Below are 12,135 nucleotides of genomic sequence, written 5' to 3'. Positions count from 1 at the left end.
TTGCCAGAGACATGCTCCATGCTCTGGAATGTGGATTTCCCAGTTTTTGCCCCACCTAAGGCTCCCATTCAATCCTGTGCAGTTTTTTTTTTTCCCCCCACAGAACTCTCTGGGTTGGATTACCAAAGTAGGCACTCTGTGACACAGCCTGCTGCCTGAAAAATGCTTAATAGCTGTCAGCTTCAACTGTTCCCCATGAGAACTGAGGAGTCCCAGGCTGTGCTTGAACAGCTGGGCCTTTTTGTAGCTCCTCTAAGAACCAAGCTCTTTGGAAAAATCCAGCCCTGGTGGGAGGCAGAGGCTTTCTGGAAAACTGGGCCTTTGAGTTTAGCTTCCTCAAAGGAACCTGTCTTACGTACAGCGAGTTTGATTCTTTGAGTACAGCATCAGGCAGGCTCTGTGGTATGAAATAGTCAATCCTCTACTAACAAAGTATTTTCCACATCATCACAAAGAAGACTTGGGATTTTGCAGAAGCCCCATTCCTCTGTTCCTACCAGCTGTTGTCCTACAGATGTTCAGAGGCCCTTTCCTATCAGACTTTTTCTCAAAGGAGGTTTTTTTAGCCAAATTTTTATGTTTTTTAAACATAAATTTTAAAGGCAGATAAGGTACATAAGGAAGTAGTGTCCCTACCGGGATAGTGACGAGATAAGGGTGAGGCTAGAGAAGAGCTGGTGGGCATATATAGCTGATAAGAGGTAGATAGGCAGTTGGATGGATGGATGGGTGGATGATGTGCTGAGAACTGCCCTGGGGAAGGACAAGCGTGGAAGGAATGGAGGGGTGAGAGGGTAGAGATGTGTGATCAGACTTCCCCAGCTTAGTGCTGAGCACAGTGTGAGAAACTTTCTCTGGAGCTGCTGGACAGATGTTTTTAAAAATTCATCCTTCCATCCCTTCCTATGTTGCTACATGCAGCCGCAAAATGTTCAGTGCTATGTTTAGACATTTTGAGCAACTTCACAATGGCAGTTTCAATACATTTAATATTAGGCTTTTTGTTTTCCCTTAACATTTTCTTCTGAGTATGCTTTGGTTGGGCAATGCAGAGCTGGGAAGCGTATGAAGATTTTGTGACACTGTGATTTCTCTGGAGCTTAGAATCAAAGTGCAGGCTGCCTTTATTCAAGCTTTGGGCTGAAGATCAAAGAGGCAGCATTGGTTGTGTTGGAATAAAATAAAAAAAGAAACCACTTTTGAATATTGAATAACATACTTAGTTCATTTCAGGATTATTTTTTGAGAAAATTTGGTTTGTTTCTGATTATTATTTGTGCTGCTTTCATTCCTGAGGCACAGAGAGGGCCAAGTCTCCCTTGCACGAGGTGCTGCACAAAATCAGGGCCATGAACAGATGCTGTATTAATAGCACACGATGTGGCAGGTTGTTTGTTCACTCATTAATATTACCTTTGTGTCTGAGCTGCCTCAGCTATGGTGTTAAAGTCCCAACCTGTCACATGTTGATCCTGTGTTTCATTTGGTCAGGAAGCTTGCTGTACCCTGCTGCCTCTCTCCCCCCCACCGAGAGGCTGAGGGCCAATTGCCACCTTAACTAAAATCTATGGACCTTTCCTTAAAAACCACCTCAGCATCATGCTGTTGGCAAGAGCGATGAAGGGAGATGTTGCTCTGGGTTATAGAAACAGCACTGCCTGGGTGCCTTTGGTTCACTCTTCAGTTCATCAGGGAGTTGCCCAGCCTTGACCTTCTGTACTGTTTGGACGTGTTCATTTTTGTTTCATTCAGTTATTATGTCAAATTTGAGATGGAGTGCAGTACAAATTATTTTGGCCCCAAACCTTTTTTTAACCCTATTTGCAGAGGTGAAAGGCTAATACGTTAAATCTACCAGCCCATGCATACAGATTACTTCAGCCCCTTTAGAGACAATATTCTCTGATTTCGGCTTTATCTTTCTCAGGAGCTGTTGAGTGGCTGGGATGGGGACACTGGGTGGTGACAGTAAATGGCAGCAGTAACGTGACAATTAGCAAAGGGGGATGTGGTGAAAGTAATACTGGATTTTCCTTTGGAAGCAGTGTGGAATATTTATTTATGATTTTTTGTTAATATATTTAAAATGTTTCTAAATGTTCATCTTCAGATTTGCTTTCTGCTCAGTCAGTGCTGAGCAGCAGGCTTGTACCTCTCAGTGCTACAGGGCTGCAGCCCCTTGGTGTCAGGCAAAGCACTGCTTCCTGTGGACAGACAGGTTAATGGTAGGCTGAGGGTCTGAACACACTGCAGAGCTGTTGTAGAGAAAATAACCCATTGTGACTTGCCCTGGCTATCCCAGCCCTGGGTAGCTGTACTAAAGAAGCAAAAATGGGCTTTAACTCACATTGACTTGTTAAAATGGCAATGAAGACAAAGTAATATGGAGTGCCAGCTGAAATTCAGCCCAGATCTCCTTTAGCCTTTAATTTGACCTCCTAGCCCAAATTAAAAACCAGATTGTTTTCTGTTCACAGTTATTTTAACTAGTGTTAAGTCTGGGTAAACCGATGAGCCTTTTATTGGTTGGCTTGCTTTAGGTGTTTACTCTCCTCTCCAGATACCCCGACAGTGTTTTGTAAAGTGGTTTTTTATTAGGCTGCTAGAGAAGTTTATGGAGTTGGAAAAACTAGAGTACCTGTAAAAGGGCAGATGTAGTTCTTTAAAAGATGAGCTTTTCAGTCTCCAGGCCTGCCTGGTGTGGTGTTTAGCCCTGAGGACCATCCAATAATGTAAGCCTACATTGCAAACCTGGCTTTGCATGTGTCCTCAGCAGCTGGACCAACACTGTGACTACTTCACATGTGCTTGGTGCAGATTTCTTTTCCATGCTGACCCAAACATTTTGGCCAAATATACCCGATGGCTCGGGCAGATTGTTGTTTTGTTGTTGCTCTAAGAATGAGAGTTGTTTCACCAGGCTAGAGTTGATGTTTCCTGATGCTGCAGGGGTGCTGTGTCCAGGCATATTGGCACAGGGTGCTTGACAGGTTCAACTGTTGCCCTACACATTCCTTGCCTTTGGGGATTTCACCTCCTCTCCTCACTGTGCTAATTGCAGAGAGATGGGGCAGAAGAAATCCAAGGAAACTATAAAATGCTAGACATTACATGACAAAGCACAGAGGGCTTCTGTTGCTTGGAGGAGCTCTCATTTGGAGGCTGATGATGAATCACATCATCCCCGCTGGCAGGTCCTGCCTGAGACCTCAGATTGTTGGCCTGGGGAGTCCCTTGCAGCTGAGCACATACAGCATGTTGAGGGGTGCCCCAAATTCCTATTAAAACTCCTAAATCTTGTGAATTTGCTGTTAAATGCCTCTTGTTAAATTTTAAGGGCCTTATCAATGAGTTGAAACAGTGCAATTACTTTTTCGGTTTTTACTGTGCAAAACTGGTATTTCATTTATTTCCAGGACCTGTTTCCCGTCTTGCTCCCAGGCTCGCCATAACCTATCAGTGTAGTCCCTTTGGTGACCTTTGCAGTTCATATTTGGTTTGGCTCTGCAAGATTTTTCTGGTGTCATTCTGGCTGGGATTTTGGTGTGGTTTTGATGGCTTTTCTTCAATTTTCCTTTGTTCAATATAAAATAATAGCAAGGGGAATGAAATAGGTCGGAGCTACAGAAAGAGGACTCTTTTCCCCATCACAGCTTGTAAGACTTTACAATAATCATAGCAGTTTAAATGTATCTGGTTGGCATATCTGCACAAAGGCACTTGGTGAGGCTGCAATTAGAGTGCTCTGCCTCATCTTGTATTAGTTTGATCACATAAGAAGCAGCCTATCTGACAGCTCTAGCACCTGGATAATTAAAACCCGTCAATAAAACAACAAAATGCACTGTGTAGTGGGACTCATCTGTGCTAGCATTAAACACCGCAGATAATTATATCGCAGCAGAGGTTGGAAAGCCAGCCTCCCAGTGCTCTGAAAGATCAATAAAAAGGCCCATTCATAATGAAAAAAATGCTAGAGAAACTGGATTTTCATCTCCCTGTCATTAGATCCTTTGCTTTTAAGGTTTTGCAGAGGCAGAAAAAGGTTCTGTTGAGGAATTCTTTGTTTCTGGAAGCTGAACAGGTGGAGGATTTTGCTTTTGTGCAGCACATTACTAAAAGCAAATGTGTTAAACCAAAGTCTGTTCTTGGGGCTTACAGTTCTATTCTCCCCTCTCCACCCTCCACTGCCTCCCTTCTCTGCTTGCCTTTTTTCTTTCCCTTTCCCCCTTATTTGAAACCCATCACATGAGCTTCACTTTTGACTGAAATTTCTCTTTGCTTCCTGTTTACTTTCTCCAGGGCATTATTTATTTTTTTTCCTTTCAGCTCTTCCTAAAGGCTTGATTTGGAAATACCATATATTGACAGGGGAGAACACACTCCTGGCTGACTTATTTGCTGTGACAGCCTCTTTCTTAAAGCACTCATCCAGAGAGAAGATTTTTGTGTTCCAGGGAAGGAAAAGGATGTCTTGCAGCATTGCCATGAAGGATAATGAATTAAAGTCTGTCTGTTACTGTAAAACCATTAGAAAAGCATAATAGACCTTGAGGAAGAAGCTTAGATATTGATGTCTTGGCTATATCAGCGTGCCTGTGCATGATGGCTGCCTTGTCTTTGCAGAAAGAAAATGAAGTCTATGTAAAGTAGGTGTTTCAGCTGAGGACAGAGAGGCTTGTTTTGGAGCTGTACATGGATTCTGGTTGCTCTTTTCCTGATGTCCCTAGAATGACAGGTGCCTGCCTCAGTGGTTTGGGCACCTGTTTTTATTGTCTGGGCCAAATGGTCCCCTCTGAGATGGGGAGATGGAGGACTTGCTGGTGTAGCACCTGCAATGATTAATGCTGAAAGGCTTTTGTTTGGGATTGATCTTTTATTTTGTGCTGCCGTTGCATTTTTGTTCTGGCAAACGTATTACCCCAGACATGTCTAGCCTGATGTTATTGACATGTCTATGCTATTAAAGTTTCTGGAAAAGCCTAAAATAAACCGTCAAACTATTTTTTTTTTCCTTTCTTTGTCTCTTGCTAAATATATTAACAATGTCAGCATTGAAAAAAAAATTAAAGTTATCACAGCGGGAATAAGCAGCTGTTTATGTCTAAAGTGTTTCTGCTTCACTATCACACGATGACCTTGTCACTTAAAAATCATAAAAATATTTCCAGGGAGAAGAAACAGAAGTTTGCTGAAGGGAAATGAAGTTTTGGTGGTGTTTTTAGTTAAAATCTGAACAGAGAGTTGTAAGCAGAGTTGAGCCCTGCAGCTGGTCCTGAACTCAAATGTTTCCTTCAGTCCCACTGCTATAAATGCAAAACAAATGCCATATGAAATATTATTCCTGTTTCACATTAAAACTCCTGAAAGTCGTTTTCCACTGGAACTGGGAGAAGTTCTGCAAAAATAATCCATGTTTTCTGTTACAGTGTATTTGTTACACTGGATTGACACCTTCCTTCTAGGTTAAACATTTTTCCACATATCCAAGTAGAGTGACAAAATGAGGGTCTTAATGGGTAGGAATAAATGGAGATGGAAAGAATGCATAGGGAACCCCCCCCCCCTTTTTTTTTAATATCTTGCAACTGCAGCAATTTACAATTTTCCCAGTAGGCTGATTTTTCCTCTCCAAAACATATATGTAAATAACATGAACTTATGTTTATGAGATGATGGATGCTTAAAGGCTGCCAAGTACCTTGGACTGATTTTTAGGAGGGTTTGGGGTATTCGGTTTTCCTGAAAATGCAGGAGCATACAGGATTCAGTGTCTCAAGTTGGGCTGAAAATGCAGGTCTTGGGTTCTGCTTTGGTTTCTGGTCTCTTGGTTGGTCTTGGTGAGCTGTGTGGACACTCTTGGTTCAAGGAAAATATCCACATATCACAGCAGCAATTATGGAGGTGGCCCAGAGGTCTTTGAGAAGCAGTGTCTTTGCTCATGTGCCCACCTTTCACTTTAGGGTGTGACAGGGAGAGAGGAAGGATGGCAGGCAGAAATAAGGACTGCAAAATAAAAGAACCCAACACACACATACCAAAAAGATGGCTATAAACTTCTTGTCAGATTTCATGATAAATGGCAACAAGGTGAGCTAAAACCACTTGAGGGGCTACTTTAATTCTCCTGTGTCTCCAGAGTATTTGCCATTAAAATGCTGGACAAACAAATAAAAGGGAAGCTGTTTTTTTTAATAGGATAAAATTGTCAATCTGGTCTGCTAAATTCCCAGATTCTTCCCACAGTTCTCTTATTTGTTTGGCATTAGAGCATATGGAGAATGAGGAAATAGCCCAAGATGCCAGGGGTTGCCTAGGAAAGTTGCAGCATGAGGGCAATGCAATGGAAAGAGAAGTGGTTTCCTTTGAAGGAGCTGATGAATCTGTGCTAGAAACAAGAGATTACTATTACTGCTTGTGTAAAGGCAGTAATAAGAGATGGATGTAAAAAAAGGTGACTGTAATTTTCTAGAGTGTGATACAAGCAGTTCCTGCACTATTGGAGAGGAACCCAGCAGGATGCAGAGCTGCTGTTCCTGTTGTACAGCTAAGGGATCTGGGTGGTGTTTCTGTGATTGCCCAGTAGAGGAGACAGAGTCATACTCCACCTGGTGCAGTGCTGGTTCTCTGCTAATTGTACCTCCAGTAGTTACCAAACACCTTCCTTCAAGAAAGGAGTAAAAAATTAAAAGGCAAAAAAAAGGGAGGGGAGAAGAGGGGACTGGGGTGGACCGGACATGACAGAAAAAAACCCAAAAATTATAAAAAAGTGATCCTTGCTGCATTTACTGGAAAGGTCAGTACCCAGCACTGAGCCTCACACCTTGCAGGAGTTTGGAGCAAGTATTACCAAGACCCAAGTGCCAAGAAATCCCAAGATTCCATGTATAATCCTGTGATTTACAAGGAAGAGCTCATGGCCTGGTTTGCTGGAAATGGAGTATGGCATGAATACATTATGGTTTTTTCCCTGTCATTTTCAAGGCTACAGATTCATCATCTTTTACACATCTCCTTTCCTGTGTCACTTCTTGCATGTCACTTAGTGTCACCTGGGCCTTTAATCTGTCTGGAAAGAAATATGACAAAACTGAAGGGACCAAGAAGCTGTTGCAAAAGAGATAAAATATGTGAGCAAAAGCAGAGCAGCCAGAGCTTTAATGATGAGTGGTTTTTACTTCTTTCTCCCCTTAAAATTTCCATAGCCTGATGGCTGACAGTAATAGTTCATTGAACAGGCATTAGTTTTTTTTTTCCTATGGTTTTTAGTGTAAATTGCCCTCATCCCTTAAACGTGCTGGAATGAGAAACCTCATGTTTCACCCTGGAATGATAAAAGGAAACTCAAAATGCCAAGTGCCAGACACAGTTTTGCTGCCCATAGGAGTGTGAAAAAGAGAGAAGATTGAGTTCTTCTGGTTTTCTTGTTGGTATTTTTTGGTATTGGGGGTTTTTAATTTTTTTTTGTTTGTTTGTTTTAATATGAATCCCTTTTTAGTTAATTTTCTGAGGTATTGACACCACATAGTATTTGGGATTTTTTGGGGGAGTTTATTTGTTTTTCTGTGTTTCTTCCCCAAGTTGGCACTGACAATTTGATCTCACTTTCTTTGCAAGTTTCTGTGCTTGGCAGGCTTTGCCATGCCCCATTCCTGGAGTGTGTCAGGGGGCTTCAGGATGTCCTAGAGTTGGGGGGAAAAGCTTTTGCATTTCTATGCATTCTGCATTCCCCATTCAACCCCTTGTATCATGATGCTTTTAGTCTGTTTAGTGATATTGCAGAAGGTAGCATGCATTTGGGGAGGTTAAAACTGATGTTCCCAGACAACTTTCTAGGTTGTGTGTTTTCACTTCTGGTTTTCGTGTCCAAGTTCCTGCATTAAAAAAAATGGGCTACAAGGAAATGCTTGACCATTCAAAGTAAATGCTTCTTTGCAGACAGAAAGAAAAAAACCACAGATAAATGCTAAATGTGTTTGTTCCTCCTCCCACCTCCAATTCCTCATAATTGTAGACCTTTGCTCATGATTTTGAAGGGTATTTTTGATCTATTGCTGTTATGCTATGTAATGTTGCCAGTGCTGTCCCTTCAGCCAGGAAGACCATTGATTAGGCACGTGAAATTGCTTTTCGAAAGGCACATTGAGCCTAGTGAAGGATTTTTGTTGAAAGTGAAATTTTGGATGATGTTCAAAGTCTCTCCTGGAAGGCTGCCCACTTGCATGGTCCAAGCTACCTGTGATAGCCCAGCATGGGTGAGGGCAGTTATCTTTTTAGTTAATAAAATTATTTTTCTATGCGTATAATAAAACTAGTCACTTGCTGTGATAACTGTTGTCTTTCAGCTAGAAAACAGGAGAATGTCCCAGCTCTCTGGATTATCTGTTACCAGCAAAACAGCCTGATGAGCAAGCATATCAGCTCTTATTAATCTTTCCATAAAATTAAAGAAATTATGGAGCTTAAGGCAGTTGCTAATGAATCAATTTTAATTTACAGGCTCAAATAAAATCCGCATTAAGGCTGACAAACTATAGCCTCAGGTAAACACAAAGCATTTCCACTGCAGACCTAAATGAATTCTGTGCTGGATGTCACAGCTTCTGCCAGAAGAGCAGAAGGGTCAGGGGTCCTGTTTCATGTCAGAGGAGGCAGAATCCTAAGGAAGGTAAATGCAGTGCTCTAGCCCTTAGGAGGTCTCTCTCCGGCATGCAAAAGCCACAAAATCAAAGACTAATTATATTTCTCTCTCTTTTTCTTTTTTTTTTTTTTCTTTAAACAAATAAAGAAGCAGAGGATTTTCCTCCATAGAACACTGTTTGCTAAATGCTTTTGCATCGCCAGATTACACTAAAATTGTACATAGAGGTGCTTGTTCCATGAAATCAAGAGGCAGATGTGGGTTTGTACACATGTGTGAGTCAGTAACCCATGGACATGTATTTGTGCCTCAGGAAAAGCATCTTGCAGGACCCAACCTCTCTGTGTGCTCTTAACCTGAAAGGTGCTTGCTGCAGCAGGCAGGCAGGGTCACTTCCTTCTGTATGTCTTCTTCATGAACCACAATGTTTGCTTTTTTGGTAAAAATAACCTCATTTCATGTGATGCATCCGTGCTGGGCAGAATGATGGAATAAAATTTAGCCGTTTGTGCCTAATGCAAGGGTGTTGTCTTGTAAATGGTCAGGCTGGGAAGTTTCCCTAACAGGCATTGTATGAAAAACATTTTGGTTTTAGATAGCTTATTTGGTGACTTTTTTCTTCCCTGCTCAAGTGTTAATATTTCTAGTCTTTGCTTTGACTTAAGCAGTATTAGACAAGATAAGTGTTTTTGTGGGAACACTTCGTAAAAATGTTGTAAAATGTACTGTCATGCCTGCTGTAAAATATACAATGATTATTTTCTGCCGCTGTTGTTGGTTTAATCTTTGCATTTTGTTTGGTGAGGGTGCTGGTGTTAAACAAATATCTCCTGGTGCTGTAAGAACAGCCTGGAGGAGAAGGTTGTTCCACCATGCCTCTTCTCCTTTGGTAATAAGCTGATGGAGACATTGGTGTTTGCCATCAGCCTCTGCGTGCTCACTGCTGAGCTTCCCCAGCTGATGCTGACATCCTGGCTCCTACATCTTTTTGCCACTGGAGGGGCCACTCAGCTTCTTGACCTGTCCTTCTGTCTGGTCAGTTTTCTGACCCTCATCTTTATTGCTTTGCAGATGCAGTAACCGGACGCAGTGTGCAGTTGTTGCTGGTCCTGATGTGTTTCCAGACCCATGCCCTGGGACCTACAAGTACCTGGAAGTGCAGTACGAGTGTGTCCCTTACAGTATGTATCTTGATATATTTGCACTTGTTTTTTTTCTATAGAGATTTATTGTGGAGATTGGGCCAGCCTTGAGCTGGTCTCTTGTTGCCCAAGGGCAAGTAAACCAGACCACGTGCATCATGAGACTGAGCTGATAGGATATGAAAAATGGTTCTCTGTGCAAGGTTTGTGCTTGGATTAAAAATATCCTAATAATGCCCCATATTTTCTGTGTTGTACAGCGTAACAGTGATGTATCACCTTTTGGAAAACACTTGGGAAACCCCAATAGAGAAAGCAGACCAGAGGAGTGAAGCACTATTGCTGGCTTATAGCTTCTCTTTACAGAGGCTTATGCTTGTAATCATACAGCAGTGTGCTTCAACTGACCTGTGTCCACATAATAGGTGCCATTTGATAAGTGCCTTAAATACAATATTTTATCACCAAGGAGGTACAAAGCTATTGTTTTGGGTAATTTGATGTTAGAAAAATACTAATTTATAAGCTTCCAAAACTGTGAAGGCAAATTACAGGCATGCCATTTAGACTGAATTTTTGAGGGTAGAAAGACAGTCCTCTGAGACGACAGCAATATGTGCCAAGTGGGAAATTCAGAGCTACAAAAAGTTAAATGTACCTCAGAATTTGCTTTCTGTAGAAACCAAATTTGTTACATGCAGTTAAGGCCCTACTGTCAAAAAGGGCGTACCTGCAAAAGGAAATAACAATGATAATATGAGAGTGCGCTTTTTATTAGCAGTTGCAGAGAGCTGAGTTGTGAATAACAGCACCATTTCTAGGTTTTCTGTTTGAACAGGCCAAACCTTATAGCACACCTCTCAAAATAATAAAGCAGGTATGGGAATGGATGCTTTCAACCCATGGTGTTGTATTGAGAGAGCAGCAGGAAGCATCAATTTGCTGAAACCCAGAATTTGGCTCGAGGACTAAGACTATCTCTTTTGTTGCCTCAAGCATGGGCTGCAGGAGAGCAGATGTAGCTGAGCAATGACAGGCAGCCTGTCCAGAGGGAAAGCAAGAGCTTACAGCCCCTGGGGTGGTCTCCATCCCTCATGCAGGAGGCAGCCAACTGAAAGCTGCTACAGCCTGCAAAGAGTGTGGGGTGTTTGGCTTTTGTGAAACTGCAAGGCAAGGGGCACAGCTACAAGTACCTCTCTGAGCAAAGGGGACCTCTCTGTTGAGGGACTTGGATACTCTGCTGGCAGGGGGCTCAGTGTGTCCGTATTTGAATTTTTTAAACAAAAATGTGAAGCTTCTAAATGCAGTGATGGAATACTTTTTATGGGGTGAGCTATTAAACCCATGGAAAGATTGACATCAGGGCTTAGGGGCTGCCCTGTCAAGCAGAATATTCTCCAAATTATAGTTTGGAATTATTCCACTCTAAATGAGGTCTTTCATTTCAGAAGCAACACTGTGCATGGAAAGGGTTAGGGAAGATTGGTTTCAACTTATCACAGCAGGCTGTATTTCCTTGTGATTTATGTTTTGCATGAGGGTGTGCTGTTCCCTCCAGAGACTGGGCTGGTAAAGCAATAGTCATTACCTGGTACCCCTCCATAGCCTTTGTTGCACATAAAACAAAGAGGAATAGTGGTGCCTTGTGAGAAAGGCAATATGGCAGTATGACACCCCGAGGTGTTAATTGGCCCTGTGTACAAGATGTAGAATAACTGTTGTGAGAGGTTGCTCAGTACCAAACATACAGTAGGGATTGGGGATTTTTTTAATGATCTGAATGTGGGGAGGAAAAAGATGACAACTGACACGCTGCCTTTGCAATTAAGCTAGGAGCTTTGATGGCTTTTTCCTCTGTTTCTTTAGGAATCAAATGTAGTGCCTCTGCAAGCAGATTTGGGGGGGAAGACAAAGGCAAGCACATGGTGAAAGAGAATCCAATCTCCTGAGCTTGTTGTTCTGCGCTACCTAGGACATTTTGGGTCAAGTCTTCATGTGTTGTTATGCAGTGTACCCCCAGTGAAATTGGTTGTGTTCAGGCAAACCATGTCCCTTCAGCTGCAGACATGGAGTGGGAAACCTAGAGTTCCATTTTATTCTTGTCCTGCCTCAGTCTAGCGTTGTAACTGACTCTATCTTTCTCCTCGGAGTGGTCAGCTTAACTTTGTAGGTGTCCCCTGCCTGAGCCCCACAAGTGTGCCATGACAGAAAGCCATCCAAGTGATGGAGAAGGTGTCAGCTCTGGGCAAGTTAGTCAGCAAAGGCATGGCTGGACCAAACCTACGCCTGATGGATGAAATCTTTTCCTCCTTTGATGTCCTCAGTGATGCCTCTGTTGTTTAGAGAGGTCAT

General features: G+C 42.3%; 1 protein-coding gene across 15 annotated transcripts in view; it reads left to right on the top strand.

Moving 5' to 3' along the window:
• ADGRL3 (adhesion G protein-coupled receptor L3) overlaps positions 1 to 12,135 on the top strand; it is a 486,265-nt gene that overhangs the window by 268,169 nt on the left and 205,961 nt on the right. For all 15 annotated transcript variants that reach the window (XM_085058079.1, XM_085058071.1, XM_085058067.1 and 12 more), the window contains one exon: positions 9,713 to 9,822. In XM_085058079.1, the coding sequence (XP_084914205.1) occupies positions 9,713 to 9,822 (110 nt within the window). The remainder of the gene's footprint in view (positions 1 to 9,712; positions 9,823 to 12,135) is intronic.

The sequence above is a fragment of the Lichenostomus cassidix genome, chromosome 4 (genome assembly GCF_008360975.1).
Source record: "Lichenostomus cassidix isolate B80296 chromosome 4, HeHo_3.0, whole genome shotgun sequence".
Classification (NCBI taxonomy): Eukaryota; Metazoa; Chordata; class Aves; order Passeriformes; family Meliphagidae; genus Lichenostomus; species Lichenostomus cassidix.
Note: the sequence above shows the minus strand (reverse complement) of the source record. Positions and strands in the feature narration are given on the sequence as shown.